General features: G+C 50.0%; 1 protein-coding gene across 3 annotated transcripts; it reads right to left on the bottom strand.

Moving 5' to 3' along the window:
* Positions 1-1,108: 1,108 nt before the first annotated feature.
* TMEM171 (transmembrane protein 171) lies at positions 1,109-11,729 on the bottom strand. Of its 3 annotated transcripts, none has more exons than XM_070412167.1 (4): positions 10,842-11,729; positions 7,647-8,351; positions 3,674-3,815; positions 1,109-1,387 (listed from the first exon to the last, which is right to left on the bottom strand). In XM_070412167.1, the coding sequence occupies exons 2-4, from the start codon at positions 8,281-8,283 to the stop codon at positions 1,189-1,191; spliced, it is 978 nt and encodes a 325-aa protein (XP_070268268.1). In that variant the 5' UTR covers positions 8,284-8,351; positions 10,842-11,729; the 3' UTR covers positions 1,109-1,188. The 3 variants fall into 3 exon arrangements, with proteins under 3 accessions (XP_070268268.1, XP_070268269.1, XP_070268270.1); XM_070412168.1 differs by having other exon boundaries at positions 1,109-1,384; XM_070412169.1 differs by lacking the exon at positions 1,109-1,387 and adding an exon at positions 2,278-2,364.
* Between the last annotated feature and the right edge of the window lie 15,395 nt (positions 11,730-27,124).

The raw sequence follows: 27,124 nt of genomic DNA, 5'->3' as shown, positions 1-27,124 counted from the left end.
CTGCCTACATGTCTGTGCCGGCTGGAGGCAATTTGCCTCTCCCAGGGTGTGAAGCCCTAACAGCTTAACCTGTGTGAGTCACCCCAAGATGTGCTCTGTGGTATGCAAATTATTTTGAACTAAAGGCAATCAAAATGCTTCAAGAGAAACTTCTGCCCTTCTCTCTTTTTAACCACCTAGATTACAAGAACTTGAATTAGGGGCCTTGCCCATAATAAGAAATTATCAGAGATAACTTTTTATCTACCTACTAGGGGCCCAGTGCACGAATTCGTGCACCTTGAAAGGAACTGTGGGCCACAAGGCTGCGGTGGGCACAGGGGCAGGTCTTGGCCCATCCTCCAACGCCTCCGCCTGGCATCTCCTGCCACTGCCCCTGGTCCCGTCAGCCAGCAGCCCCACTCCCACCGCTGCTGCTCCCACGCGCTGATGGCGCTGGCCCCACTCACACCCACTGATGGTGCAGAGCGATTGGGGCCGGCCACTGCTCCCCCGATCACCCCTCAGGAGCAGGAAGAGGTGGAAAAGCCCTCAGGGGCGATCATGGCTGGCAGCCACTGCTCGCACTCACTGATGATGCCAAGTGATCGGGACCGGCGCCAGGAGCTGGCAGCGGGTGCGAGCGGGGCCAGCACTAGCAGCAGGTGCAAGCACCGAGTAGGACCGTGGCATGCAAGAGCAAAGAATTTTCAGTAACCACCAGAGGCTCGCCCTGATGACAGCGACCAGCACCCTGCTTTGGTCTGGCGCCCCCACTCACCTGCTCCAGCATCCCCCCATGGTCAACGCCTGCCATGTTCTGCATGCACCCCCTGGTGGTCAGTGCACAACATAGCAACCGGTTTTTTGATTGTTCTGCCATTTGGTCTATTTGCATATTAGGGTTTTATATATACAGATAGATAGGGCAGGGCAAATTACTAATTATTGAACATCTGCTCTTCTTCTCATCCTGCAATGACCTCTGAAGCCCCCAAAGTGCCTTACCCCATCCTAGCTCAGAATGTCATATATGCCTCATTTTAACTTTCTGTCCCTGACCCTCTCGTGTATGTGAAGGTTTGTCACTGCTGTTGATGCTGCACCAGGGAAATCAGAACATAGCCAATGCTATTGTACTTTTTATTAAAAAACAAATTAAATAAAATAGTGATCGGTTCTACATAAAATTGAACCAGAGTCACTAGTTCATGGTGGGGAAGGCTGAGAAGAGGGAGACAAGGATGAGGCTGCAGCAGATTCTTTCTCTTCGTATCTGGGAGGCAATTCAGACGAGAGATGTGGCGTGTGGGAGGTCTCAGAGGATGAAGGAGTCCCCGAGATGGTGTAGATGGATACACGCTCTCTCTCAGGGGCTGTGCCTTGGCCCTCAGGAGCTGGGGTCCTGCTGAAAAGAGAGAGAGAACATGAAAGGGAGGAGAAGGTTCTTTTCAAATGTGCAAGGACCTAAGGAGTCATTTTTTCACATTCTATTATTTATAGACTAGAGGCCCAGTGCATGAAATTCCTGCATGGGTAGGGTCCCTAGGCCTGTCTGGCGATCAGGGCCGATCAGGGCCTTCTAGCTGCCAGCCGGGGCCTCCCTTCCCCGGCTGCCGGCTGCCGGCTGGGGCCTTCCTTCATTCTGTGCCACCCCCTGGTGGTCAGCACAGTTATAGCAAGTGATCAAACTCCCGGTCTCCTGGTCAAACTCCCAAGGGGACCCTTTGCATATCAGCCTTTTATATATATACATATGTTTTCATTCCTTGCCCCTTACTTTCCTTAGAGCTGATGGTAACATTAGGACAGTCTCACTCCTGTTGTCATTTCCTTTGTCAGTGAAAAGACCTGGAGCACAAATGTACAGTTGCTGCCCCCAAAGAGCACACACAGTTACTGTTCTCTGCTACTGTGTCTTCTGAGGCAGCTAACGTAAGGTGGACAGCAAACAGAAAATTAAATCATTGGGCCAAAAACGTGAAGGAAGCAGGAAGGCATAGTCATTAATGGAGTGGGCGTTGGCACCAGGCAGACCTCATCTGAATTTCCATCCTGCTGCTTTCTAGCTGTGTGGTGGCTAAGCCTGGGTTCCTCGTCTATAAAATGGGGATAATAGTGCAGACCTCCTGAGACTGAGAATTATACGGGGTAATGCAAGAAAAGCCTGACTCTGGCACACAGAAATCAACACAGCAGCAGGAGTCTTTTTTTTTTGTTTTTTTAAAGTTAATAGACATTTGCTTTGGGGCTTGGAGAAGTTCATCATTGGAGAAAAGAGTAGAAAACGTCACTAACAGAATTCTACAAATGTCCGGACCCTAACCGCCCCTTCATCCATGCAGGGCACTCGTCTCTGGTCAGCTCTCCAGCTCACCGCCCCGTCTGCAGCACAAGAACATGTACCTCAGAAGGTGAGTGACCAGCCCAGGCAGCACCCGTCCCCGCCGGCTCACAGCGACTCTCGTGTCCTGCTTCCCACTGCTTTCAAAAATGCACGTCTCCATGTCTCGGAAGTGAGCTGTCACTGATCTGCTCGCCCACTCACCTTGCCCTGTAAAACCTTCTGGCAGCGAAGATTTCACCTCCTACATCCTGGTCGCCCGTTCAGAAGGTACCAGAGCCTTCGCCAGCCCTGCTCCTGCCTGGCACTTCCCAGGACTCCTTCCTGTAACACCTGCCCCCGCGGACCCTCGGCAGGTCATTAAGCCGCTCCTGTCTCAGCAACCTCTTCCAGTTCCACCTCTCTGTCCAGGCCTAGCCTCTCAGTCTACCTGCCCCCTCTACCACGAGCCTGTGCACCATCTTCCCCCGCTTACCCTGAGCTCAGTCCCACCTCCTCCTCTGCCAGGGACATCCACTGTCCCTGTCACTCCCCTTACATGACAATCTCTGCTCCTCCTCACTGTCCTCTCCAGCCCCCCCCCAGCCCCCCACTCACCACCACAGTCTGGCTCCTGGTACCTCAGCCTGTCCATGAGACTCAGCGCCCACCGGTCTGGCCATGGCCAGCTTTTCCCGTTGTGAACTGTGCTAACCAACGGCTCGGAGCCCATCGCTCTGACTCCAAAACCTTCAACTGCTTTGCTCTGCCTAAAGGAAAAGCCCTTAGATTTCTGCTCTTTAATCTGACCACATGCACGCCTCCTAATCTGTGGCACGTGGGGGATCTTCTATGTCTCTTCAGTTAATCTGAGAGGCTCTGAGGCCCAGGGAACAACTTACTATTGAAAAGAAAATGCAGCTTGGTCAGGTCAGGGTGCAGTGACTTTAGATGGTCACTCAAGAACGTCCACTAGTTACTAACACCCTCTGTACCTCCTGGAGGTGCCCTGGGACCCCCTACAATCTAAAGCAGCAAGCAGGGGCCTCCTGAGCCCGGCTCAGTTTGGCAGATGGGTTGTTAAACATTGTGAGGGTCGCCCCTGCTAGGAGCACAGAAAGATGGCTGGAGAAGGCTCCACATTAACCAGGCACAACCACTTTTATAATTTTTAACTTATGTGCTGCCCAAAGTTTCCTGAAAGGTACTGTTAACATTAGGCAATAATTCTGACATAACGTCAGCAAGAAAAGATACACTCTGATGTTTACTACTCCTCTACTGCAGCCTTCCAGCTCATCTGGCCCAAAATGAGGTACAGGCCTGCAACGATGAAGATGCTTCTCTTGGAGTTCAAAGGCAAAGTCTTACCCATGGTTAAAAATACTGTAATATGAAGGCGGATTTTCATTTGGAAGCAAACTGTCTGCTCCAGGACTTCTGGTCACGGCAGAAGCTGAAGACTCAGGAAAGTAAGGAGGCGGAGGGGGCGGAAATATGATCACGGCATCACCTAAGGAGACACACAATGTTTTGTGGAAGATGGATAAGCAATAAGTGCAAACAAATTAGCAAGCACAAAATAAATTGAGTACGTATTTGGCTCATCTATAGACATAGTCACAACTCCTATGCCAACTACAGAATCAAAAAGTGGTTTGATCAAATTTAGAGACAGAAGGTAGAGGTTGCCAGGGGCTGGGGGGAGGGGGAGATGGAGTGAGTGTTTAATGGGTGCCAAGTTTCTGTTTGGGATGAGGAGAAACTTCTGGAAATTGAGAGTGGTGACAGTTGTACAACATTGTGAATGTACTCAATGCCACCATACACTTAAAAACTGTCAACATGGTAAAATTTATATTATATATATTTTACCACAATTTTTAAAAAATAGTAGGCCTTTCTCATTGTCTGAGCTAAAGCATTTCAGTGAAGCATTTTCTAACCGTGTGCCTCCCTTGGGATGTGTACAGCTTTAAAGTTTTTCTTGTCTTTAACTTACAATTTGTTTTCTTTTCTTTTTGTTTTATTGATTTCAGAGAGGAAGGGAGTGGGGGAGAGAGAGAGAGAAACATCAATGATGTGAGAGAATCGTCGATCGGCTGCCTCCTGCACACTCCCCACCTTGAATCAAGCCCAAAACCTAGGCATGTGCCTTGACTGGGAATGGAACCGTGACCTCCTGGCTCATAGGTTGACACTCAACCACTAAACCACACCAGCTGGGCTTAACTTACATTTTTAATTCATCAAAAGTTAGTGTTGGATCAAGTGCCTTGTTCCTCAAATGCAGTTTCACCTCTGAACAGATTGGCTACCCTACGTCCCATCATTGGCATCGCCATAGCTGTGGTTTATGCTCTTGTAGAGTCTTTACCTGCCAATATTTCACCAAGCTTCACAAAACACAGTCAAACTTTGCAGCATTTCTAGCCAGGCACCTGTGTTTGGGGAGGAGAACCGAGGGACCAGATGCAAGCTCTAAACTGCTTCCTCTCTGTGGAAGGAGCCGGGTTTGTGCTGGGCAGCAGATCTGATGCTTGCCTAGCTAAGGACAGGGTTCTTTAGAGCTCCCGGGTCCCATTTGCCAGTTAATAACCCAGCATGGCCCTGACCAAGTTATTGAATCCCTCTAGGCCTCAGCTGCCACATCTGTCAATTGTAGGCCATCACTGAACCTGCCTCAGGGCAGGTAGGAGAAGTGGATTCACGGGCAGCCATTAAAACAGTGCTGGGCAAAGAGCAAACCCTCTCAGCTGTCCCACGCCCTCAGCCCTCACAGCTGCTTTCTTCACACTGCGCCAGCATGTGGCACTTATTTGCATGTCTGGAGAAACACTCCCAACTGGCAGTCCTGGCCAGTGGTTCCACTCTGCCCCTTGGGCGTGAACTCCACCGCTCCTAGCTGTTGGAGCTTACCTTGCTAATCTACATTGATAAAGCATAATGCTTGGCTTTTCATTTTCTTCAGGGTAGGTCAGAGGAAGTTAAGGTTAAGTGTTCGCTTTAATTACACATTGTAGGACATAGGACTTGGGAATAAGCCTCTAAAGCAGGCCACTCACCTATCAAACATCAAACACAAACAAGGAAATGTGCAAAGTCAACAGTTATCTCTGGGCTTGTCCATCTGCCAGTCAGCTCCCAGCCTCCCACACTCACAATCTGCTCTCAACAGGAAAAAAGTCTCCCTCAACCCCCTGGGGCTTCCCTGTCACTAGGCCCTGCAGGACTTGGTGTCCTCCATGACTTGGCATCATACCCGTCAGGGAGGGCTATCTCCCATACCTGCTGCGGCCCAGGTCCAGCACTGAGTATGTTCACAGAGAAGACATCATCGGTTTATCTACCAGCGGGTGTAGGGGGAACAGCTGAATTCTGGGACCGAGCCAAGAACTGCCTCTTATCACCCCAGTTTCCCTCATCAGGCAGAACTGACCATTAGAGACAATGTCCAGAGTCTTATCAATTGTACTAAAAGTCTTGATTTCTAAAAATGTAAACCCCATGCCATAATATAAAGGAGAGAAAAACAAGGAGTTAGGGTGCCCGATTTTCACAGGCTTGATGAGATTTAAAGGGTTAAGTAGAAAAGATTTTAAGATTTTAAACTATGCAGTGCCGACAGCAGGACAGAACTGCCCAGGGGTTCGAGCCACGCAACTCACTGCCCCCCACATTCCAGCCACCAGGACAGAGGCTGCCCCCAAACTCTCCTGATAGCAAATCCAAAGGGCACACCTCAAAATGTCCCCCCAACTAAGTGGACACTGAGCATCCCATGAGGGTGTTCTCATGGACCCCACTGTGCTCCCCGAAAGGACTGAGACCGTCTACGTTGGGTGAGCCCTTTTGTCATGTGACAACTACCCAGAACCCAGGTGAAGACAAAACCAGCAGAAACAGAACTCCAGCCCATGCCCTGGGGAAGGTGCGATGCAAGGGCCATAGTATATGAGTGCCCACCCGCCTGGGTTTGGATCCTGGCTCTGCCGCTTGCTACTTTGCGACCTTGAGCAAATTACTTAGCATCCCTGGGCCTCCGTTTCTTCATCTCTAACATGGAGATACTAAGAGTATCTGCCTCAGTTGGTCCTTGGGGAAGTGAAGGCATTTCACACAATAGGCCCTTGAAGAACATTAAGATGTGCGTTTAGCACAGGAGTAAACTTGACATATGTGTTAGCTGTTATTAATAGATAACTAATATTTGTGTTGTCACCATAGTATATAAATACACAATGAAATAAGCTGGGAGCATCAACCCTGGCTCAATGCAAGGATTGTCTGTAAGTCCATCTGCCCTTCCTCTCTGAGGCTGGTGCCCTGCAGGGCCCGCAGCCCAGGGACCGCCCAGTCTCTGCTGGGAGCACTGCTGGCTCTGTAGACAGCCCCGGACACAAGGAGCCTCTCACTCGCCACTCTCCTCCTCTGTTCCCTCCATGGTTTCTGCTCTGCGATTCTCCTTGCTTAGCCTTTTATTGGTCAAGGATGTGGCTTCAGAGCTTTCTAAAGGAGACTGGGGGAAAAACCGCAGTACAGTAATTTGCAAAAATGAGTAGCAATAGGGTTTTTTCTTGGTTGTGTGAAGCTGAGGCCATTGTTCTTTCGGGGGCGGGGGGGGGGGGGGGGGGGGGAGGCTCACTCTGGGAAATGGTAAGCCATCTGTTCAGCAGAACCAAGGGACCCAAAAGGAATTCCTAGGCATTCCATGGGGGAAAGAAGGGACAGGTGTTGCCACATTTCATCTTCATTTATGCCACTGCTTCCCAACTTTGCCCTAATCCTGAAGTTACAGAAAATAAAGAACAATGCAGAAAACAGAAGGCCCCTCAAAACATGGAAGACCGGTGGACTTGGGACAGACTCAGAATCCTGGAAAGTTAGTGCTGGAAGGAATCTTAGAAATGCTCACTTTATGGATATATAAACGGGATGCGAACTCATGCGTCCAGCAATGCAAAGTGCCACAGGTTTTAGTGTGAGAATAACAGGGGGAGGAGGGTCACTTGGCAGGTCCCTAAGGTGAGAGGACTTGCAGGCTGTCCTTGAGATTCTTTCCACTTTCCTCTAAATTTGCTCTGTGACATTACTCAAGGTCACCACTTAATGTCCCAAAGCATTTGCTAAATAATATGGAATTCCTGGGGCAAAATGATGTATACAAGGACTTCTATGGGGCCTACCATAGCAGCAGCACTGTGTGTGTGTGTGTGTGTGTGTGTGAGAGAGAGAGAGAGAGAGAGAGAGAGAGAGAGAGAGAGAGAACACCTAGGCCAGGCCCAGGGAAGCCTTGATGAACAGCCACTGTGATGTGAGCACGCACAGGAATGAAGCCACGCACCTACAGTGACCTGCACAGGCTCCGTGTTCTGGGTCTGTCTCTCTTCGCTTTCAGAGGCATTCTGGCCCTCGTTCAAGTTGTTTCTCTTCTTAACATGGGCGACCACGAAGAAACACAGTCCCATGAGCACAATCAAGGGTCCCATGATCTGCAGGGACAGGAATCCACAGATCTGGGGCTCCTCGTCGGCAGTGTCTGTCTCATTCAGTGGTTCCTGCTCCCAGTCTGAGCCACAGCCAGGGACCCAAATGCCCAATATGCTGATGAGCATGCCGCTGGTCAAGAACAGAAATCCAAAGATGAGGCACTGGGCAAACTGGCGGCTCTCTCCGCAGATGAAGGGCCGGTCGGAGTCCGCCCGGTTGCCCCGACAGCGCCCCTGCCGGAACTGAAGGAGTGCCCGGGAGCGGGCCAGGATCACGGCCCCGAGCCCAACTGCGGCACACGCGGGCCCAGCGACCTTCAGCACCAGGCTGCAGTCTGGGTGGGGTTTGTATTGGCATGCCTGGAACCCAAAGATGGAGAGCAGGACCCCCACAAACAGCAGGATGGCACCAAAGACGAAAAGGAAGAAGATGAGCATGCTGACATGCCTGTCTCGCTGGACCCCATCTGGTTCAGCTGCTGCAGGAGACATGGCCAGAAGGGGCCCCTCCCCGGAGAGGGGTGGGCTGTGTTACCTTCCCTCCAGTGGCTTCAACAGCCCTGCAAACAGAACCACACACCAAATTAAAGCGGGCACAGGTGTCCCTCACCCACCCTGTTCTTTTGCTGGCCATTTCAGAAGTCACACCAAGATGAACTCATGAGGAATAGAACTTCACCCCACTGCTACACTGTAGAACAATGAGTTGGTTTATGAGTCAGAAGGACGGGCATTCAGAAACTCCTGAATATTTAATTTTATGAAGATATTCAAAAAGAAGAAATGCAATTACCATGCACCTAAGAGTATCTCTAAAAAAACAAAACAAAAAACAAACAAACAAACAAACAAAAAACTCCTTATGGGGATGTAAAGTACAGCATAGGGAATATAGTCAATAATATTATAATAACCATGTATGATGTAAGGGGGGTACTAGACTTATCAGGGGTCACTTCATAAGCTATTTAAATGTCTACGCTGTACACTTGAAAGTAATATATATTGAATATCAACTGTAATTAGATTTTTTTAAATTTTAATAAAATTCTTTAAAACCCATATAGCAAAAGTAACTGGGTGTGGCTTTTCCTGTTCTGAGTCTTACAAACTCACTCACCCAGGCAAACAAACAATGGCGAGTGAGGGAAGAACCACAGGGATTATTGTTGATTTACAGACATCCCACATTTCATCACAGCTGCTCCGAGCATTTCCACGCCGGTAAATTTTTGTTCAGTCACTAACTTTCCATTTCCTGTTTTAGACCCGCAGCAACTTTCCATTCCGTGCTTCATGCTAAGGCTACATCTCCAGGACAGCCAAGTTCAGCAATGTCAATGGACTGGGAAGGCAGTGCAGGAACGCAGCGAGTTTGGTGGGTATTAAGTTAATTCTGTCAAAATGTGATGCTCGAGTTCTCACTCGGGGGCTTCCTGGGCCTGAAATCTGGTGGCCTGGCTGCGTGGGCCTGGGATGAACCCAGGGAGCGTGGCCCAGCCGGGGGCGGGTGGAGCCCTGTCTCACAGGTGGCTGGGCAGCCTCGTGCTCACCCTCCTTCATGGTGCCACCCACTTCCACAAAGAGGATTAGGCTGTTAAAAATAAGCAGCTGATAAAATCACCAGTTAAACAGCAATAGAACCTGACTTTGAAAGAAGAGTACAAGTGAGTCAAGTGGGAAAGCACTTTCCCCAAGATCACCCCAGCCCTGCGCTTCAAGGGTATCTCGTATTGAGTATCGGGAGCAGTGGTTGAAGAGTGGTCTGGTTTACGCAGGCTGACTGCTATCCAGTTATCTTGTTTGCTCTAGTGAATGGGATATTCAAGTCGGGGCGCTCAAAAGGACAATACGAGGGTAAAGACTGTCCTCACTGCTCAAGGGAAGAAAACCTTTTAAAATAGCTGTGGTCACACGAAGGAGCTCAAGCCCGCGGCTCTGAAGCCAAGGCCATCTGACAAACCCAAATCATGACCAAATGGGGTCAGGTCAGGTAAAGAAAGCAAACGGACTGTCTTCCACGAGGAAGTAATTTTCCAGGAAAAATATGATAGAATCAAAAGGAAGCTGAAGGAAGAAGGCGATGTATGTTTTCATTGTTTGACTTGGAAGAACTATTTATGACGATGCAGTTAAGCTGAGACAAAGACTTAAAGTATTGCACTATTTTTTTTTTTAAATTTCTGAATCATGTAATCCCTTTTGCTGGTCCCAGAGATGAGGGTGCGTCTCTGCTACAAAGTCCTATCAGGAATTCACTGTATTCCTGACACCTTCAAATTTGGAGTGAGTGACAAGGCTTCAACCGTATAGCAGTGGTTCTCAACCTTCCTAATGCCACGACCCTTTAATACAGTTCCTCATGTTGTGGTGACCCCCAATTTCATTGTTACAAATTGAACATAATTAAAGCATAGTGATTAATCACAAAAACAATATGTAATTATATATGTGTTTTCCGATGGTCTTAGGCGACCCCTGTGAAAGGGTCGTTCGACCCCCAAAGGGGTCGCGACCCACAGGTTGAGAACCGCTGGGACTCTACAGGCAAATTCCCAAACACCAGTGAAGAAAACAGAAGCCCCAAGTGGACTTGTACCCTCTTCCTAGGGCCTATTGGATCAAGGGCCTGCATCGGTGCGCATCCCTGATGCAGAACAGTGTGTGGGTAGTGGGGTCTGTCAGTCTGTCCATTCTCTCTCGCACATGAACCCACGATCGGACACAAAGACAATTAAGCCTTTTCTAAACACCAACCTACCCCTAATTTCCCACAGCCAAATTCGCCTCCCTCACACTGTCCGTGTTCCAAAGGACATTTCCAGATCAGCAGCGCCTAACTACATCCAACGCTCGGGTGTATTTGAGGATCCAGGCAGGAGAGGCCAGTGTCTTTTACGGGAAATAGCTCCGTGGGTTTTAGGGAGCCTGAGTGCGCGTCTCCCCGGGAAAGGTTAGTGCGGGATCCTCGGCGCTGGCGCCGCTCTGCGCACCCAGCCTCGGCGCAAACCCTGGGGCGCGAGAGGCGCGGCCGGGCCGGAGCCGCTTACCTGCGACTTGATCCTGCGTGCGGGCTGCCTGCTCCGGGGCGCTGCTCGGAGCCCGGCTCTGCCTCGGGTTGGGCGCTCCTCGGAGCCGCACCGCACACTCCACCTGCGGGTCCCGGCGCGGAGGGCGGGCCGCCACTGTATTTACTGGAGGAGGCGGTGCCAGGAGGCGCGGCGGCCGGGCGGCGGGCAGGGCAGGGCGGACTGGCGGGAGCTGGCTGCCACCGGGTGCTCCCTTCGGGGCGGAAGGCGCCCAAGCCTGGGAATGCAGAGCGAGGGTCCGCCGGCCCTGGCCGCTCCCGCGCCCGTGACCGTGGGCACGAGGGATCCGAGAAAAACCCCTCGGGGAGTCGGGGCGGCGATTGGAGGTCTCCTCCTGGCTGGCCGAGCGGCGCTGCGCCAGCCGAGATCCCGCAGCGGGAAGGGAGCGCGTTTCCTTCGGGGCTGGGTTCCAGGGTTCGGGGAGGGGGCGTGAGAAAGAGAAGCGTCTTCCCCTACCGCGTGGGCGCCGCGTGGGGTCCCCGCCTTCCCGCCGCTGCGCCCTCCACCACCGCGCGGCTTGGGGAGGGTCCGCCCAGTGTCCTGCCGTTCGGCAAGCTTTGCCTTTGGGTCACGGGAGCACGTCCTCGCTGAGAGCTCCCCGACGAACAGGCTATGGAGGTGCCAGCTCACAGAAACGCACGCGCCATTAGAAGGTGCGGCCGGGGTCCTCCTGGCCGAGGCGGTCAGACGTGAGGTCCTCGCTCGCAGCCTGGAGCGGGCCCCTGGCGGCCTCCGTGCCCTACCTCTCCCAGGTGTGCTCACAGCCCGCCTGGGCCCCGGAGCCCTCTTCCCAGTTCCCAATCGCTCATGACCTGCTGGAATTAAACTGGTAACTTTCCCTGCCCTTGAACCAGAAGTTTCAGGATGGGTTTGCTAATCCCCGTGCTATTTGTAACCTGCCCCGTGACACGTGACTCGGATTCAGCGGTGCCAGTTTCTACCCCGGAGGTCAGGGCGCTGGGGAAGGTGAGTAAAGGGCTCCAGGAGCCCTGGGGACTTCCCCATCCCCCCGCTTCTCCCCAGTTCCCCGTCCACTTTGCCCGACGCCCAGTCACAGGTTCACACCAATTGCATTAACCTTTTGAAAGTACAAACACCTAGCAGACCTAACATAGCAAGTTGTTCCCAGTAGTTCTCACTGAGGGTCAAGAATGTTACAGAGGTGAGGAGAGTCTACAGGAAGGGGTCAGAGGGAGGCAAAGAGGGACGCTGTTAGCTGGGCTCTGAGGCCTGGACCCCTGGGTGGTAAGAGGAGGCTTTCCCAGGGAGGCATCCGGACAAGTGACAGCGTTGGAATGTGCTGGGGGCACTTGCCTCAGGGGCCAACGGGGGCCTTTCCCACAGTTACGTGCTCTGGCTTCTGCAAATCTCTGCCCTGCGGGAAGAACGTTGGCTATGACTCTAGTGAAGGATCCTAACCTCCTGACCCCGTGCACCTGCCAGGTTCCCTGTTCCCCCTTTACCTGCAGCCTGTGGCTCGTTACAGACCTCAGAGAAGGTTGGAGCCCGAAGGCAGCAGGTGAACTAAAACAGCCATTTTTCATCTGAGAAAACTGAGACCTAAAGACAGAAACTTAGTCCACAGCTGGTTAATGTGAGCCCCGTGGACTGACCCTTCATTGGTTCCTCTGTCACCCATTGTACACCTGTCACCCAGAGGACACACAAACTCAAAAAAGGGCTTTTTATTACGTGGCTTTTCGATCATTGTAACAATACAGATACTGTAGCCCAAGGACATTGCGGCAATCTGCGTGGAGGGTGGAGATAACTCTGGTCAAAGTGTCAGGATATACCAGCTTCGGGAAGGGCCTCAAAGTACACCTGGCTAACCAGCAGGTAACCAGCCGCGGTGACTGCACAGCAGCAGCAGCACTGGCCTCTCACGCGGGCCTGCTAACCACTCCTGGTACCAGAGCCTTTCTAGCTCTTCCTTCCTTCCCCTCTCCCTCATTTAAAACTCAGTCTCTAGTGGAGTTGTGTGCAGACCTGCAAGGGGCCTGTTGATACAGCTGCCCCTCTGGTGCCACATGACTGCGGGCTGGCCACACATGACAGACTCGAATGTACTGGCATCAAGGACAATCAGATTAGCTTCCACCTGGAGTATCTGCGGCTTGGACTGCTTGTGTCTTTTGGAGCCCGCTTGACAAAATTAAATTCCGTGGAATCCAGTCATGGGTCAAGTAGGAAAGACATACCCACCAGCCTTGGAGGTGCTTGTCTCAGGAGCAGACCTATTCTTAGGAAAGAGAAGGCATGACCCTGTCACTACCTAAAAACCAAGAGGCCTTTTCCTGCCTGGGTGGTTGTGAACAAAAGATAAGCCCAGACAAATCCTTCGAAAAGTAGCCTCAGCACACGCTTTTAAAAATGGGTGAACCTTGAATTCAGGAAGTAAAGACAGAGAGTTAAGCTAAGGCAAGCATTCATTTATTCACTCAGCAAGTATTTGAGTGCTGACCATGTGCCAATAAACAAAACAGAAAAAATCCTTTGCCCACGTGGAACCTATAATTTAAGAAGGAGAAAGGCAATAAAAGAAACACGTAAGTTACACAGAGTATTAGAAAGCCCAGAGGGCAGCTGGGAGGTTTCAGCTGCAATAGGGCGGGTGGTTAAGGAAGGCGGCTCCCAGAAGGTGACATTGCAGCCAAACTTGAAGGGAATGAGGAAGCAAGCATATTGATAAACCATTATTGCATAACAAATTACCACCGAATTTAGAAGCTTAAAACAACTATGATTTATTCTCTCGGTTCCTGAGGGTCAGAATCTGTGACTATGAATCAAGACAGGGAAGACTGAGGGCAGGCCAAGTTGGAGGAGGAGGTTTCGGGATTCAGTTTGGGACATGTACTAGTAGCTGGATGGTTCTGGCTTGGGGTCTCTCAGTCAAGCAGTTGGCTAGGGCGCATCTACACGCCCAACTGCTGGCTCCAAGGTGGCTCACTCCTTGGCTGTGGGTAGAGGCTTCAGTTTCTCGCCATGTGGACCTGCCCACAGAGCAGCCTGAATGTCCTCAGGACATGGCAGCTGGCTTCCCCTGGAGTGAGTGAACCAAGAGAAAGCAAATGAGGTGGACACGGCAGAGCCTCTTGTGACGTAGTCTCTGAAGCCCCACTCCACCACTGCTACTACATTCTATTCCCGGGAACTGAGTCACTAAGGCAAGGGATTAGGCTCCACCTCTTGAGGGGGAGAGGGGAGTATCAAAGAATTTGATATATTTTAAAACTATGAATTTGAACATATTTTAAAACTATTACAGAAAAATACAATGACATTGGTGGGAAGAAGGAAAGAGCCCTGCCAGAGAGGAAACAGCAAATGCAAAGGCCCTGGGGCAGGAGCAGGTATATTCAAAGAAGAACAAGAGGCCAGGTGCATGGGGCAGGTGAGCAAAGGAAGGGGAGTAGGAAAGGGGGTCAGGGAGAGAAAGTATGTGTGTGGCCACTCGCACCAGACTGAGTGGGGCTTTGTCGTGGGCCGTTGTACTTGAGATGGGAAGCTTCGGAGGGTTTGGGGTTGGTTTTGTTTTGTTTTTAGCAGAGTGTGTTATGAGCTGACTTATTTAAAAAAAAAAAAAAACTACAGTGGCTTCTGGGTGAGAATAGCCTGAGGAGGAGGAAGGGTAGAGGGGAGGAGACCATTTAGGAATCTATTGTAATAACCCAGGAGTGAGAGGGCTGTGGCTAGTGTTTGAAGGTGATAAAAAACGATTGGATTCCCCTGTGTTGGTATATCTCAAAGATAGAGTCCACAGGATTTCCCATGGACTGGATGTAGGTTTTTGGCCTGAGGACATGGGAGGATGGTTCTGGCTTGACCAAGATAGGGAAGACTGAGGGCAGGCCAAGTTGGAGGGGGATGTTTGAGAGTTCCATTTGGGGCATGTTAACCCTGCGATGTCCACTAGACATCTGAGTGAAGTTGAGTAGGTGATTGAATATACATGCCTGGAGTTCAGGAACTCTGGAAGGAGTACTTCGCTGTGGTCTGTCAGTGATGTTTATTACAAAATCAGGAAGGCTGGCCCCTCCTCTGGAAAAGCTGACACGTGCCTACGTGGCTACACCTGCCTCTGAGGCCTCCAAGAAGGCACAAAGCAAGGGCAGACTGGTGCCAACTGATTCGGGGTTCAGGAGTTTCCAGGGCAGAGGAGCAGCGCCGCTGGGAGGGATGGGCTTCTGCTGGGGCAGGGCCTCCTGCTCCTCTGCTTCTTCCCTCCCTCAGCGCTGGCCCCGTGGCACTCCCCAGGCACTGCCAACCCGGAAAAGAAGTTCTGGGCAAGTGGTGTGTTGGGGCTTGTAAAATACCTATCACCATTTTTTCAGACTTCACAAGATTACAGAAAGACAGTCAGTCATTAAGTCTGCCAGCCTCTAGTTTCTCTTTTGGTCTCTCACTGGTCCTGCCCCCTTCACCCCAGCACCCAGAGCATGCTTTCCGCTTCTCCAATTCCGGACACTTGCTGAGACCGCACAGGGGCTGGGGTACAGCAATCTGCTCTCCAGTGCTCAGTCTTGGGTTAGCGTCTCAGCTAATCTTCCCAGGACCGCCAGCAATGCCCGCAAACCTAGCTGGGCCCCATCTGGCTGCCTACTCCTGCAACGGGTGCTGGGGTGAGGGGCGGCCAGGGCTCCTGGGGCATGTTCCTCCTCCCACCCTGTGTTGGACTTAGACCCAGGGGCCTGAGACACATGTCCAGAGTAAGATTGATTTGACAGGCTTGAGTTGAGGGTGTAGATTTGACCCCTTAGCTGACGCCCAGTGCAAAGACTAATCTTTTGCAGTCATTTTATTGCCTGGGATGGTGCAGCTGTTTTTGCAAGGTTTGTAAATAGCTTGAGTGCAGCTGGCTGGAGCCAGGGGTAGGGGATGCAATGAGTTGTTTCAGAGAGAGTGAGGTTTTGCCTGGAGCTCACATGGTCTCATTGGTAGAGGCCTCCGAGTGGCCGAGGGAGTTACCACTTCCACAGCGGCACCAGCATCTGGGCAGCAGGCTCGAGGAGACCATGTTGGTAGTAAGGGTTTACAGAAATGTAGTGACCTCCTGGCATCTTGTGTTGGATTCATCGAACACCTACCACTAAATGGGCCCCAAGGAATGAATTATTTCTCTACAGCGTGTAACACGGGGACGAGACAGACCTGAGTTCAGAACCTGGCTTTGTCACCAGCTGTGTGACCTCGGCCAAGGAAAAGACTTCTCTGTGCCTCATTGTGCTCATCTGGAACATGGGGCTCCGCAGACCCACCTCGAAGGACGGACGTCTTGAGGGTACATTCCTGGCGCGTGGCGGGCACTGATTAGTGTGTTTCTCTTCGGCCCCTGGCTGCTCACCTCATCTTCCATCTGTGGCCCCTCCCCTTCAGGAAGGTGGACCTGAGGAGTCCACGGAGAAAGTCAAGAAGAGGGAGCTCGGGGTTCTCAGTGAGAACAGAACGAGGCGTGTTGACTTCTAGTGTTCAACTGGCCATGATTGGAGCCACTGCCGGCACACCTGGCTTCTCCCTGCAGCGCGTTCCCCAGGTGTTCCTAGGCATCCTCAAAGGTGTGGATCACATGATCGCAAAAGCTTGCTGTCCCCGTGGTCACACTGTGTTACTTCCTTCTCCTTCTGCTCCTCCCCCGCCTGCAGCCACCAAAACTGTGAGGCGCCTGGCTGTTGCCGGTGTCTGGAGAGGTATGTGAGACCAGTCAGCAGCCGGGGTTCAGGGCTCCGCCTGCCTCACCTATTCTGGTTTCACCTGCCTGACTTCCCCCTGGGTTCTGGCCCCGTACTTCCTGGTTGACACTTACGATTCCAAAAAGGATTCAAGTCAGCTCACAGTGCTTCCGAAATACAGCAAGGTGAAATAATTATAAAAGCAAGTGAGAAAAAGAAAGAAAAAAGAAACCAAAGGTTGACAGCATTTCCTACCTCGTTCAAACAGCTTGCTGGTAGTGTGCAGGGTGGGGTAAAAACATTTTTGACCTTATCCATACAGGTAACTCACCTGTTTTAGGATCAGATGTGGTAACCTAAGACACTTGGAGATGGCTCTCAAAATGGCCCGACCCAGACACCTGGGGCTGCTGTGGGGACCTCCGCGCCTGGCTGGGGGCCTGGTGGGCGGGGTGCAGCCTCAGCGGGTGGCATTGGTCATCTCCTCATGGTCACACACTCGGCTTCTCTCACAGCAACCGCTGGCCTAAAAAGTGAAGCAACAAGAGCCTGAACACCTGAGAGCTGAGAGTCTGATAGATTAAAGGAGGTTTGGCAGGGAGCCACCTCCTGTTTGCCCCAGATTTTAACAAAAGGCGCCTTGTCGCAGCCGTGGAATGCAGGTGAAGCCAGGGCTCGGGGCAGGGCTGGTTGAGAAAGAAGAAAAAGAAAACTCCTTTTGGGCTTTTTCTTGCTAACCTACCTCACAGGGTTGTGGAAAGGATTACACGAATACAGAAAGTCTTGCTGAGATTTGTGCCCGGATGCAATTCCCGGAGAAATATTTCATCCTAAATAATGGCAGCAGGTAAGCCCCCCATAAAACCTCCCGTGTGCTTTTGGTGATGTACACGTCTCACTCGTTTGCATTTCATAACAAGCCCAAGAGCTAAGTACTGCTGTGGCCCATGTTGCAGGCACGCGGAGGGGCGGACGGCTGGGCCTGACCTGGCCGGGCTGCGGCCGGGCTGCCTGGGAAGCACCAGGCCTCGCCCCTTTTTCACTGCACGTGGGAGGGAGCGATGGCTCTTTTTCCAATGTCAGTTTAGAGTCATTCAAGGGCAAGCTAACAAACTCCCATTCACTCTTTAATTCTCCAATTAAATGTCAATTCCCCAGAGAGACCTCCTAATCTAAATAAGCCCTGGCCTGCCCCCCTCGCCCCCGTTATTTTCAGAGTACCTGGCATTTTTCACTCAGGGCACTACTCATACGCATAGTTATTCAGCAGCCCTTTGAGACCACTTCTGTCCCACCTTTGCTGCTTAAACCACTGTGTCACCCTCTCCCTTCCTGTCGCTATCATCAGTGACTTCCCAGATCTCCCATCTCCCAGCTCGGGTTTTGGCACCTGGGGCTCAAGTCTCTTCTATTTCACACCCTGCCTTAATCTTGGCTGCCTTCAACCTCACAGGGATGACCCAGCCGACACCCGGCCTTCTCCTCTGCAAATCCTTCCCCTCCGTCCACCTCAGCTGGCCCCTCCCTCAGCTCAGTCTGGACCAGCCGTGACCTGAAACGGCTCCTCCTGCAAGAGCAGGAATTGGAGCATCTCCTTCCATCTCGCTCATCTAACCGTTCCTGCCTCGACGATCCTTGACTCCCAACTGGACCCTTCGCTTGCACCAGTCGACTTTCATCCCCTTTCTTCACTTCCTTCTTGTGTAGTTTAGATTCTAAGCCAGGGGAATTGGGGAAAGTGCCCAGGGAGCCCCCGCAGCCTCCCAGGCAGTCAGTGCCACCACTGTGTGGACGCTGGTGGACTGTGTCCACACGTGCCCGTGGCCTCTGGGGGCTGGGGAAGAGGGGGGGTGTTCCTGATCCACTTCTGCTGGCTCAGGTAGGAGGCTTGACCAGGTAGAAAACATAGCGACTTCAGCGAAGAACATTCTCTGCTGATAGGTTGGGTGTATGTCCATCAGACGCTGCTATCTCACATGTTGAGAGATGGGACAATATAATCAGCTCATATTTCTGATATTCCTGGCTAGCCAATTGTACTGTTTATGACTGCAGCCAGGAGGACTGAAAGATAGAAAAAAGCATCTTGAAAATAATTGTACAACTTCACAGTTTATTGGTAAACTTGACTTCCCATCACCAACTCCAGAGTTGCAATGAGTTTTATTTCCACCCAATCTTTATTACTCAAAAGAAAAGTCTACCCTCAAATCTCTATAGTGTTTGTAATTAGACCCATTTCTCTCAACATCCAAGAATTGAAAGATACCAAAGAAAGGTACCCATTTACAACACAAATCATAATGGATTAAATAGAGATACAGCCACATTCAAAGAGAGTATATGTGTATATGAGGTGGGTTCCCCATCAGGTAAATTCTTAGAGATGCAGTAGCTGGCTATTAAGTGATATGTTTAACTCTGAACTATTCCAAGGGAGGCTGATGAATATCACATCCAAGTCCTCTGAGTAGGACATCACTATTTGTAATCGCAATGGAGACAGCAGTGCAGGGGCTAAAACCCATAGAATGAGCAGGGTGGCCAGGTCAGTGAACCGTGACCAGAGGAGAGACCCTAGTGCAGGGGTGGGCAACCCCTGGCACGCGTGCCAAACATGGCACGCCAGTAACTTTCGCTGGCAAGCGAAACCCTCTCATAATCTTCCATTTACAATTTTTTCTTAATATCGACTTTTTTATTTTTTAGATAAATTCAATGTAGGTGCATCTTAGATAAATACATAATTTTACATAACAAGTTATCTTAAAGACCATAGACACGGATTGACGAGAGAGGGGAAGAGCAATTTCTATGCCTCTGCCTTAACTCTCCCTGCCTTCCTAGATCCGACCAGTGTTTTGGTTTCATCCACATAAGCTTGTGAATCTTTGTTCTCAGTGATGATTTTGTTAAGTCTCGTAATAGGAGTAGCCTGATGGATGAAAGCATTAGCTCGTGCATATCTCTGAAGGTCATGAAATATAAACCTGATGTAAAATCTCTGTCATCAGTGATGCAGCAGCAAAAGTCCCACTGATAATATCAAACGGAGTCATAAAGTTTTCTGTCGGACTATCAGTGTACATGTATACATTAAAAAATAAATGTATTTTTCATCATCATATACTGTGTTTTTGTCGCTTGAATGAATTTTATTATTTCTTCAAGTTTCTTCACATACGTACACCTTAAGAGATATCAAGTAGGTGTAACACGTTCTCAAAAAATTAGGGTTGGCACGCAGAAGAATTTTGAGTCAGAGATTTTGCTGGTTTTGGCACGCACTCACAAAAAGGTTGCCTACCCCTGCCCTAGTGTATCTTCAGAGAGGTGGGGTTTGTGAAGGAAGGAAAAGGAAAGGCCTGAAAATACCGGCCCTCAGAGCATGGGCCCCGGTGTGGTGTGGGGAGAAGTAGCCGCACAGGTCACATCCAAGTGAGCCCGTTCCCCACATGCCTCCCCGCCCCCACAGCAGTTGCTGCCCATGGCCCCTCAGGCAGGGCAAGCGCTCTCTTCCCATCCACCCTTCCTGCGACCCGAGGCCAGGTCTGCCGGGTGGGAAAGCGAGTGCGCCTGACACCCGCCCGCCGGCCCGGGCTGCTTCCTCGGAGGGGGGCCTGGGCCTGGGCCCCTACAGCTGCCTTGCGGTGCCAGGTGGATGCTGGCTCTACCCACAGACCTCGAGGAGGAAGTTGCTGAGGCCACATCTGAGCGATTTTGGCTGATCACGGGGAACATGTCTACACAGGGCAGGCCAAGTCAGGCCCACAGGAGCCACGGGGAAAGCGGTGGCCTCCCCTTGCTGGGAGGGACCTAATAACGGGGCAGCGCGTCCCCAGCCAGATCCCGGGGTGTTTCCAAGTGTAGGGGGAGGTGGGGCTTAGCAGCACACACTGCAATGACGGGGTGGGGCTACCCTCCGGGCCCTGGCCTGCGGAAGGGTCTGCGTATGCAAGGAGGGGCCTGCTCTCCTCAGCTCCCCTTAACCTGCTTTGATCTTTCTGGCATTTTCCTTTTAGGAGACACGTTCGTTTCCCATGTGAAAGCCCTTTAGCAGATGCAGCTGGGGAGCATCAGCTACACGTGTGAGCATGGGTTCTCCTCGGGGCCAATAAAAGGAACTTGGACGGGGACCCAGAAGGCCCAAATCTCGTCCAGCCCCGAGCGGAGCCAGGCCACTTGTTTCTTATGCCTCGGCTTCCTCATCTGCAACACGGAGTGACAGTGCTTTCCCTGTCTGCCCACCCGGAGGCCACCTGGTGCAGGAGGAGCGCTCAGGGGCCAGGAGGCCTGGAGCCGAGCCAGGCGAACCCACGCGTGGGCCTCCGTGTTGTGGGCCCAGGACTTGAACTCGTGTGAGGGAAGGACCGGGGCATGGTCGTGCTGGCCACGCACAGAAGAGCCGAGCCTCTGAAGGAACCCCGGGCCCCACTCCACCGCAGACGCCCAGGGCTGGAGTAGGAAGGGCCCAGCCCGGGTGTAGAAAGCCTTTTTTCAGCCTAAAACCCTGTCCTCAAGCTCAGCTGTGCCAGGAAAGCCCAGTGTGTGAAACAAAGATGGGGCTGGACTTCCGAGCACAGCCTGCTCTCGGGGCCCACCTGGCCTGGTCTGTACACCCTACCTGGCCTGCTCTGTGGACCCAATCCGGCCTGCTCTGTGGACCCCGCCCTGCCTGGTCTGTGGACCCCAGCGGGCCTGGTCTGTGGACCCCACCTGGCCTGGTCTGTGGACCCCACCTGGCCTGCTCTGTGGACCCCACCTGGCCTGCTCTGTGGACCCCATCCAGCCTGCTCTGTGGACCCCATCGGGCCTGCTCTGTGGACCCCACCTGGCCTGCTCTGTGGACCCCACCTGGCCTGCTCTGTGGACCCCATCGGGCCTGCTCTGTGGACCCTATCGGGCCTGCTCTGTGGACCCCATCGGGCCTGCTCTGTGGACTCCGCCCTGCCTGCTCTGTGGACCCCATCGGGCCTGCTCTGTGGACTCCACCAGGCCTGGTCTGTGGACCCCACCTGGCCTGCTCTGTGGACCCCATCGGGCCTGCTCTGTGGACTCCACCAGGCCTGGTCTGTGGACCCCACCTGGCCTGCTCTGTGGACCCCACCGGGCCTGCTCTGTGGACCCCACCGGGCCTGCTCTTTCTATTGCGCACGAGGAAACGGGCCCGGAGAAACCGTGCGCAGGCAGGGCCACACAGCTGGCCCCCGAAAAAGCCAGTCCAAAATGGGAACTGTCCAGAGGTCTTCTCTGGCGCTGAAGGTACGTTTCAGGACGAGCCAGAAGTGGGAAGACGACAGAGGAGGCAGCCCAAGGTAAGCAAGAAGGGGTGAGGGAACCCCCGTTAGCCCCAGCCCCGGGGACAAGCTCCTGAGGGAGGACTGAGTCCACCTGTTCCCAAGGAAGAGGGGAAAGGGAGGTCCGTGGGACAAGGGGCTGGGGAGTCTGGACAAGGGGGTGGGGGTTAAGTCCTTTGAAATGGGGCTGGTGGCAGAAAGCTCAACTTCCTTCACAGCAACTCTGCCACGGAGGGGAAAGCGCCAGGACCCCTTCAAAGTGAGGGTTCCAGTAAGTTTAGGGTTCCTGTAAGTGGCTGGACTGGGATTTGCTGTAGGCCGATGGCAGAGTTATCACATTCGGTTCCAGACCTGACAATAACGTGAATACTGCAATAAAGCAAAGTTGTAATCCTTTTGCTGACAGGGAGGGTCTTACCTGCAATTTGTAAAAAAGTCAACATCTCTGAAGTGCAAGAAAGCGAAGCACAATGAAATGAGGGGCCCCTGTACGTGACATGCATGCGCCTGGTGGGCCAGTGAGTACTATGTAGGGAAAGACTTGCTGGTGGTGTAGATGTGTAAGCTTGAATGAAGGCTAGTGTGAGTTCAAGCATAGTAAGATTAAAAAAAAAATGAACATGAAAAAGCCTTGGCAGGGTTAATGCCTATTAAGGCAAAGGTTGCTCCTCCAATGAAATAGTAGGTGGCCAGCTGCAATGTTGGAAGTTCATCATACAGCTAAGGCTGTTGGATCAGTAAGTAGGCTGATGGCTTCAATAATTACTGATATAGAATAAGCGGGTGGGTGTCTCTTGGGGTGGAAAATGGGCTAAAGATGCTTTTGTTTTATGGCAGAAACCAGCAATTACTGCTCTGGCTCATAGGGGAGTGTCCATTCTTAAATTTATTGAGATCTGTGTAGTAGGTATAAGTGAATGTGGTGAAGGACTGGTGGTATGAGTTTTAGAGATCAGGTCTGTCCTTTATAATTGTGAGTGGCTACTGTTTGGTTTGATGTAAAGTAAATTAATCATTGCTGAATAAAAAATTAAGTGCTTCTTTGTTATGTGTGGGAAATAAAATGCTTGGAAATAGATTAACAACAGGTAATCCTATTACTGTTGGGAGAGTGAAAGAGGCAAATTCATTTTTGTTCATTTTGTTTCCTAAGGAGTATAATGTTTTGATATTTTAATTGTTTAGTTCTGGAGCCAAAGGATAAGAATGTTTTGAAATTTTGAATTGAAATATAATGAATAGTACTATAATTATTGATATAATGTAATGTTGATGTGTCTAGTTGTAGCATATCATTAAGAGGTTGAAACTGTCTTAAACTTGAAAGATTAATGCTATTTAGTTTTTTTATTGCTTTTATATTACAGAAGCAGATCATTCTTTGAAATATTTTAATAGAACCAATTTGAAGACAATAGGCATAAAGATATGACTTAACCCACAAATTTCTGAATATTGTCCATAGTATAAGACTGATCATGTTAGGGCTGTTTATATCCTGGAATGGCATTTGTCTTTAGGCCTAAGGAGGGAATAGCTCATGAGTGTAGACCACATTTGGACAGATTTAGTATTCAGGTTGTTACTTCTATAGGTAGGACTACTTCATTATCAACTTCTAGTCATAGTTTTGGCTTTTGACCTATTGTAGGAATTATATAGATCTTCATAGTCTGTGTATAACAGTGACTATAGGTTTGTACAGTTAGGGAAGATTATTAATTTAATCTATTGTATCAAGAATTTGTAATGCTAGAGCAATTAAAATTCGATAATGGGCAGAATAATTCAAACTGTTTCTACTTGTGTATCTGTTGTATTTGTGTGAGCTTAGTTGTCAATATTAATGAAATTAATGAATTGATGTAAAGGACTAAAGAACTAATCAGGAAAAACAATTATCTATATATATAAAAGGTTAATATGCTAAGTGCCTGACCGTCCGACCGGTCACTATGACACTCACTGACCACCAGGGGGCAGACCCTCAACACAGGAGCTGCTGAGCTGTAGTGACTTGGCAACAGTGGTTCTTAGGTGACGCACCTCGAAACCAGAGAGGAGGGAGCCTGATTCCTTGCGGGGCCATGTGATTCCACCTTCGGCTGTGGGTTATGTTGTTGCTGGGGCACTGTTGGCCCTGAATCTGATTTACTGCACACTTGCGTTTTCTTTCCACATCCTGTACAACAGCAATTTTGCAGAGTGCCCTCTTGCATCCTGGGACCTCTAGGGGGATGTCGGAGAGCTGGTTTCGGCCTGATCCCTGCAGGCCAGGCTGAGGGACCCCACCTGCCGGAGGAACCCTGCTCACTCCGCAGATGCTGGGGAGGGACTGCAGGAGGTTGGCTCCAGGGCATGTCCGGCCCATCTCACCCAGTCCCATCCCACCGGCCAACTTCTAATTAATTTCCTTTCAATGTGCACGAATCCATGCACTGGGTCACTAGTTTGTGTATAATCATGAAACATAAAATTTTTTTCTATAATAAGTAATGTTGCTTGGAATCCTAGTTGGAATGGATATGCCATCATCTATAATAATAAAAGCTTAATATGCTAATTAGGCCGGACGACCTTCCGGACATCCTTCTGGACGAAGCCGGGGCTGTGAGGGAAGCCTGGGTCCCAGGTGCCAGAGGGAAGCCAGTGCCAGCAGCCGGGGAAAGGCCTACTCTTGCATGAATTTCGTGCATTGGCCTCTAGTATATAATAAAAAAGCCTAATATGCTAAGTGTCTGGTCATCCGGTCATCCGTTCAGCCAACCAAAGCATAATATGCTAATGATGTGCTAAGGCCACTCAACCACTTGCTATGATGTGCACTGACCACCAGGGGGCAGACTCTCCGACTGGTAGGTTAGCTTGTTCCTGGGATCTTTCCGAACGGGACTGAGCGAGATGGGCCGGACATGCCCTGGAGCCCTCCCACAGTCCCTCCCTGGCTGGCCAACCTCCTGCACCCCTCTCTGGCCCCGATCATGCACTGGTGGGTTCCCTCGGCCTGGCCTGCACCCTCTCGCAATCTGGGACCCCTCGGGGGATGTCGGAGAGCTGGTTTCAGCCTGATCCCACAGGCCAGGCCAAGGGACCCCACTGGTGCACGAATTCATGCACCGGGCCTCTAGTAGAGATATAAAAGGTGTGAAACTATAATACTTTAACTTTGAAAAAGTTATGTTAATTTTTATTATCTTATGGAGAAAGATGTAGTCATTGTGAGGTTGGCTTGAAACCACTTGCAGACAGTTCAGTGCCTTCTTTTCTTATTTTAAGTTTAAATAAGTAGGTTCTTTAAATGTATGATATGGTTGGGGACATCCATGCAATCATTTGACATTACTAGTTTGTTAATGCTATAGATGTTTCTTGTTTAGATGCAAATACTTCTCAATTTATAAACATTGTTAGTTAGTATAACTGCTGTTAATGAAATGAACGAATCTAGGATGAGATGGTGTTTCTTGTTGCATATGCAGTTGGATGGCCAGAGTAATATTGTGGTATTCCTGAAAGGCCAAGTAAATCTTGTGGCAAGAGAGTGATATTAATGCCCACAAATATCATTGTACAATGAAATCTTGCTCAGGTTGAGCTGAGTGTATAGCCTGAAAATAATGGAAAGCAGTGGACAAATCCCCCTATAATGGTAAATGGTAGGAGGATTCGTAGTATGTATCACGAAGGACAATGTCTAAGGACGAATTAGCTACAGCGATTCCTGTTAAACCTCCTACAGGAAATAAGAAAATAAAACCTAAGGCTTATAATACGGCTGGTGATCATTTAATATTGCTTCCATGGAGGGTTACTCGTCAACTATATACTTCTACTCCTGTGGGAGAGCCATAACTATAGTAGCTGATGTAAAATATGCTCATGTATGAACATCTATTCCTACTGTGACTATGTGGTGAGAGCGTACAATTGATGCCAATAAATAGATTTATGGTTCAGACTATTCGATATACCTGAAAGGTGCTTTTCTACCCCATGAAATGATATGTGATTTTATGTGAAATTATTGAATCCAGGTAAAATAAGGACATAAACTTCTGAGTGGTCAAAGAACCAGAATAAATGTTGCTATAATATTGGATCACCTCCTCTTTCAGAATCAAAGAAAGTGTTATTTAATTGTGGTCTGTCACAGGGATGTAAAGTATAGCATAGGGAATATAGTTCATAATATTATAATAACTGTGTGTGGTGTCAGAGGGGTACTAGGTTTATCAAGGGGATCACTTTATGAGTTACATAAATGTCTAATCACTGTTATACGCCTGACACTAATATAATACTGTATGTTGACTGTTAGTGAAAAAAAAATTTAATTTACAAATAAATAAACAGCCTAGCCCAGGGGTGGGCAAACTTTTTGACTCGAGGGCCACAATGGGTTCTTAAACTCGACCGGAGGGCCGGAACAAAAACATGGATGGAGTGTTTGTGTGAACTAATATAAATTCAAAGTAAACATCATTACATAAAAGGGTACGGTCTTTTTTTTTTTTTTAGTTTTATTCATTTCAAATGGGCCGGATCCGGCCCGCGGGCCGTAGTTTGCCCATGGCTGGCCTAGCCAGTGTGGCTCAATGGTTGAGCATCAACCCATGCACCAAGAGGCCCCGGTTTGATTCACAATCAGGGCACATGCCTGGGTTGCGGGCTTGATCCCCAGCAGGGGGCATTCAGGAGGCAGCTAATCAGTGTTGATGTTGCTGCATTGATGTTTCTCTTTCTCCTTCTCTTCCTCTTCTCCCTTCCTCTCTACAATAAATAAAAACATATTTTAAAAATAAATAAATAGGCAGGTACTACCCAGCTCTGGCCAATTGTTGCCATGCAGGAGAAGGGCCTAGTGTTGCCACCTTGTTTGATATTCCACCCGCCTCCCCAGAGAAACCAGAAATCTAGATTTTTTTTTATGAAGGTCTCCCAATTTTTTAAAAGTTGTCTAACTAAATTTCAGATCTATGCTGGTCAAATAAATCATCTTTGGTTAAATTTTTAAAAAAAGAGATTGTGGTCTGTTAATAATATAGTTATTCCAGCTGCTAGAACTGGGAGTGACCATAGTAATAGCACAGCCATTATAGGACCAATTAAACAAATAGTGGTGTTTGGTACTGAGATACAGCCGGAGGTTTTATATTAATAATTTTAGCCACGGGATTGTTGTGTATGGTCTTTATTATGTTGAGATAAATTTCTCCTATAGCCAATTTTTAAGTTTTTCATTATGAATGGTTGTTGAATTTTATCAAATGCCTTT

Source organism: Myotis yumanensis, unplaced genomic scaffold (genome assembly GCF_028538775.1).
Source record: "Myotis yumanensis isolate MYYU_CA2020_CCGP unplaced genomic scaffold, mMyoYum1.0.hap1 SCAF_4, whole genome shotgun sequence".
In the NCBI taxonomy this organism is placed as follows: Eukaryota; Metazoa; Chordata; class Mammalia; order Chiroptera; family Vespertilionidae; genus Myotis; species Myotis yumanensis.
The sequence above is the reverse complement of the archived record's forward strand: the minus strand, read 5'-3'. Positions and strand labels throughout refer to the sequence as shown.